The following is a 4,938-nucleotide window of genomic DNA, read 5'->3' on the forward strand; positions in this document are numbered from 1 at the left end:
GAATACCCATGTGTACACCTGTGTGCATACCTGTGTGGATCAGCATGCTTGCATTCCAAAGGTTTCTCCATGCAATGATCTGCTATAGAGTGTGGGGAGCCACAGCCCTGTCCTCTATGGTATCAAGCAGGTATGGAGGAGATCAAAACTCCAGACATCCAGAGGCCCCCAGAACACAAGAGACCAAGGAAGACCCACAGAGGGGCAGCTGCGTCACTGTCCCAGTAAGAGCTAAGGAGAGTCCCAGATGAGGGCTCATTCAGCAGCCGCGGAGCAGAAGCCAGGGGGAGTTGCAGTGACGCGCCCGTGAGCTCCGCCGGCAGCCAGCTGTGCCTGAGTGACCGAGCCCCAGGCCGAGAGGCCGGGGGCACCCCACCTCCGAGGTGGCCCGAGCGAGCCCCAATAAGCGGCCGCCAAGGAGTGAGCTGGTGTGTACCCGGACGCCCACCCCCAGATACAAAGAACCACCAACGCACCGATACCTGAGGGAGTCCGCCACCGGCAGGGGAAGTGGTGGTGGGTGGAGATAGGCCTCCAAACCTTGGAGGGCCCGAGATGTCCCCAGAGAGGTGGCGTCTGATACCCAACCTGACATATAGACACAGACATACAGGCACACACAGACACAAACATCCATTCCCACCCTCATGCTCTCATATGTACTTCACACTCAACCGACGTGGAGACAGACATAAAGGGACGCTGTGTACACGATCACACTCCCCAAGCGTACTCTACTAACCGGGTCTAGGTACCCTTGCCCCTGGAGGGGGGAACTGCACCCAGACCCAGGTGGTGTTACCCTTTTCCCTGCGGTGGGGAGAGGCAGACCGCCCCGACTCCGCAGCAGCAGGGAGGCCCCAGACCGCAGTCGGACGGCCCACTCCTCCTAGCCCCCCCGCTACCTGAAATTTAGTTTGTTTAAATTTCATATCAAATTTGGCTTATTTCTTAACTCTTTAATCACATATCAGTGCAGAGTTCCATCACACCCAGCTGGGGATCTAAATTTCATAACGAAACTTTAGATCAGGATTCTTCATTTTCTGCTTGTAGTCTTCATCAAACTGTTCATTCTGGGCCACAGTGAAGTGGTTCTTCCAGTCACCAACTTTTCCTGAAGAAACAGAGAAAATAATTCAGGTTATTTGATCAACCTATTCATAAATGCAGTACACAGTTCTCAGAAGAAACACAGAGGGGAACAAAACAACTTTTAGGTTTAGACATTTATACCTTTTCTCATGAAAGGAGATATAGTCTGGTTCATTGAATCGAAGGTGGAGTAGTTGGTCATTTTATTTTGTTTCATATTGTCAAAAGTCACGCTGGCTTTGACTCTTTCCTTCTCTTCAGGTGATGGAGACAAACTAAGGAAGGAACACAGTCGGTCTATTTCTCGTCCACAGTCCTGTGTGAAGTGTTATTTTATATTTCATTTATATGTTCTTCAAAGAAAATGATACAAAGGCAAAGAATTTGAAGTTAAAATAACAACTGCATAATGTTTCTTTTGGTAAACATAGAAAGCGAGTCCCACAGACTAGAACACCAGACGAAGGCTAAGTATTTCCTAAAAGCTATTTAATCTTTCAGCAAGGGCAACGTGTTTATTAACAAACTCAAGACACTTTTTAATGTAATGAGCTTTGTTGTAAATGGCATTCTTTAGCACAGCTCATGATACCTCAATCAAATCTTCATAGAACATGTAGTGAAAATTTGAATAAGTCTGCTTCTTCTCACACCAGCCGTTCACATGGTCATACCACGATCCAAAAACCACTACAAACACACAACAAAACACAACAGAGTGTTTACATGAGAAATAAAATGAAAACATGGTCTCTTCTTTTGACAGTAAAACTAAACTGAACTCACTCTTCCCCTCCATGAAGTTCTGCAGGAAGGTGCTCCATTTCCCCGGTTCTGGCATACCACTGTCCATGCGTTCAAAATGGAAGTAGGACACTGCATTGTCTTTTGCATTGCGGGCCACGTAGACTACCTGCAGAACCAGACAACAACAAGTTCTAATCTGTTTCATAAATCCCATGTCTCTATGGTTACAGGTATATATGCATTTTACCCTGCAGCGCTGCTCCCAGAAGGACTTTGGTACAAACTGGACTGGTAGATGAGTTTTAATGAGACGAGGAGTGGTGGGAAGTTTGTCTGCCAAGTCTGTACCTGTAAGGTAAGAATGATTGGTTTGCCCCTAATAAGTTGGACTTTTCTAGATGTCAGAGGTCAACATGGCTAAAAGGCCAACATTTTAAGGCACTTTCGAGTGAGTTTGCAAACAATTTTGAGTGTCTAATAACCAAATAGATTTGAAAAATAACCAAATATCAAGCAAAAAAAAAATTATATCACTCTGTTTAGACAACAGTGAATGTGAAACACACTGAGGTTGCATTTTAGCAGCTGCTGTTTCAACATGTGACACACAAAAAATTTCTGCAATCAGAACTGATCTGAGACCTTTGGGCATAGGGGGTTCGCATATCTCCAGGAAGGGTACTCTGTCATGAAGAGGGATGGAAGTCTGACGGTCTTGACCCATGTGCGCAAAATACAGAAGATCTAGGATGTAGGAGACCCATGTGGTTCCTGAGGTTGAAAGAGATAAAACCATGCTGTTCAGTGGGAAATATAGCAATCCATGAAATTATTTATTTAAAAAAAATACTATAGTAACTAGCTCCACACAACCCTTGTACATGCCCTTAAGCTTTATTTATATAGTGCCTTTCAGCACAACATTTAGCTCAAAGGTTTTTTAAAGCCAATAAAACACACAGAGAGAAAAAGAGAGTCTAAAATAATTTCCAAGGCTTTGATTTGAGTTTAAATCAGTTTACTTTCACATGTCTTCACTTTCTTATGTTCACCCAGGCTGGCACAATTCTGTCTACTAAGGTTAAATTAACCTTACCTGCTTTAGGGTACGTAGCAATAAGAATATCATCTGGTCTTGCTTTGAAGTTCTGTATGTTGTCCCAGTTTTCTGTAAAGTCTGTGATCATGCCAACTCCATGGAAGTCAAACAGTTCTGGTCGAGGTCGCACCTCCATCTCTTGACTTTTTTTTATTATTAGAATAACTGCCTGAGTTTTTATTCCACACTTTAGAGTATCTTTCTCCCATATGATGTAATTTTTTTGTCTGCTTTACTGTTTTATTCTCTGTTCCTCCTTGACATCAGAAATGAGTAACCTTCAGTAATTACACCCTCAGTGCACTTTGCTTCTGAAGGTTGTGTTACTGATTAATGATTAGTCAAAGTGTAACCAATATGTCCACTCACCAAGAAATAATTAAAAAAAAATATTGATAACAACAGATAACAGGGTCTGATTTAGGGTCTGATGGCAGTTTACCATCGGTGTCCAATACCTCAAAGTAGAGCTTCCCAAGGTGTGGGGCCCGCCCCCTGGGCATGGTATGAAAAGGGAAAAAAAAAGATTGTTTGGACACTGCTAGCATAGCATGAAAGGTTTTTGACGGGGCTCCCACACTAACGCAAAGCAGGAGATGAAGCATCGCTGAATATGTTTCCAAGCAAAGTTCATTCTAAGCCAAAGACTAGAAAATATGGTGAAGCATGTCTTCCCTTTGGCTCCACCTGCACAAGTGCCAAGGTAGGTCTTATTACAGTTTTTTCTGAATGCTTAAACCCTAACTGTGATTCCTGTAGCACAATCTCTAAAACTATTCAGACTTATAGCAAAACCACTCACTGAGTTTGCAAAACTAAAAGCACAAAAACTGCTTTGCACTCAGTTTGCAATTTTGTAACACACACTTTGCAAAACTGTAGGCACAATTCACTGCACAACACTCAATTACCAAATTTCCAACACACTCCTAGCAAAAGTATACACATGTATGGCTATTATTAACACTAATTTGCCAACTGTCTGGCACACTTTCACATGTGAAAACTTTTTTAGATAATTAGTTCACTTTGCAATCAGCCTAAGCACTATAATACAGGTAAGCTGTGGGTGCGGAGTACAATGGAGGGAGCAGAAAGTGTGAGAAGTAGAAGTGTTCATGCGTTCAAAGTGAAAATAGGACACTGCATTGTCTTTTGCATTGCGGGCCACATAGACCACCTACAAAAAGAGGAAACGCTGAATTATACTCTGTGGGTTTCATAAATCCCATGTCTCTATGACTACAGGTATGTGTGCTTTTACCCTGCAGCGCTGCTCCCAGAAGGACTTTGGTACAAACTGGACTGGAAGATGAGTTTTAATGAGACGAGGAGTGGTGGGAAGTTTGTCTGCCAAATCGGTACCTGAGTAAGGTAGAGATAAGAAGGAACCGTTTGCAACAGAACATGCAAAGATAGATTTCTTTATAGACCACAGATCAACAACATGAATTGCCCAAACATTGTGTTTTTGAGGTGCTATGACTAACTTAACAGATTTACACACCAATAAAACTGCCAGAACCATCACAAAGCTATTGAACAAGGCTGTATTTGTAGTTGTAACTATTTGTAACCTGATTCAGAATGTTTTTTGAATTTCCTTTTGACTGAACAGTTCTAATGACAAATAAGTACCAAAGTGAAATTAGGACATTGAGCTTTTGGATCTGGTCTAATACAAATATGGCTAATTGAAGGTGGTCACAAGATTCAACCTGAAGGTAGAAAAGGTACGTAGAGCTCCAGAAAGGGCACTCTGTCATGAAGGGGGATGGATGTCTGACGAGCTGGACCCATGTGCCCAAAATACAGAAGATCTATGATGTAAGAGACCCATGTGGTTCCTGGGTGCGAAACAGATAAATGCATATTGTTTGGTGTGATATCAGCACATGATGATATAAGCCCCATAATCCAAATGAACACAGTCAGATAGCATCCTTATAGTGTCTTTCAGCCAATGCACACTGTAAAGTCGGAAACCTATTAACTTG

General features: G+C 42.7%; 1 protein-coding gene across 1 annotated transcript; it reads right to left on the minus strand.

Annotated features, from left to right (window-relative positions):
- Positions 1 to 720: 720 nt before the first annotated feature.
- LOC143414345 (cytosolic sulfotransferase 3-like) lies at positions 721 to 3,281 on the minus strand. Its single transcript, XM_076878538.1, has 7 exons — positions 2,939 to 3,281; positions 2,485 to 2,613; positions 2,090 to 2,190; positions 1,882 to 2,008; positions 1,688 to 1,785; positions 1,237 to 1,411; positions 721 to 1,117 (listed from the first exon to the last, which is right to left on the minus strand). The coding sequence occupies exons 1-7, from the start codon at positions 3,075 to 3,077 to the stop codon at positions 1,005 to 1,007; spliced, it is 882 nt and encodes a 293-aa protein (XP_076734653.1). The 5' UTR covers positions 3,078 to 3,281; the 3' UTR covers positions 721 to 1,004.
- Positions 3,282 to 4,938: the final 1,657 nt, after the last annotated feature.

This window comes from Maylandia zebra, linkage group LG20 (assembly GCF_041146795.1).
Source record: "Maylandia zebra isolate NMK-2024a linkage group LG20, Mzebra_GT3a, whole genome shotgun sequence".
NCBI classification, from domain to species: domain Eukaryota; kingdom Metazoa; phylum Chordata; class Actinopteri; order Cichliformes; family Cichlidae; genus Maylandia; species Maylandia zebra.

Excerpts from the sequence above, each read along its gene's own strand:
- LOC143414345 (XM_076878538.1), bottom strand. The coding sequence starts at position 3,077 with ATGGAGGTGCGACCTCGACCAGAACTGTTTGACTTCCATGGAGTTGGC. Across the intron at positions 1,786-1,881 it reads GAACTTCATGGAGGGGAAGA|TGGTTTTTGGATCGTGGTAT; the intron begins GTGAGTTCAGTT and ends GTGTGTTTGTAG. Across the intron at positions 1,412-1,687 it reads TCTATGAAGATTTGATTGAG|GACTGTGGACGAGAAATAGA; the intron begins GTATCATGAGCT and ends CACTTCACACAG.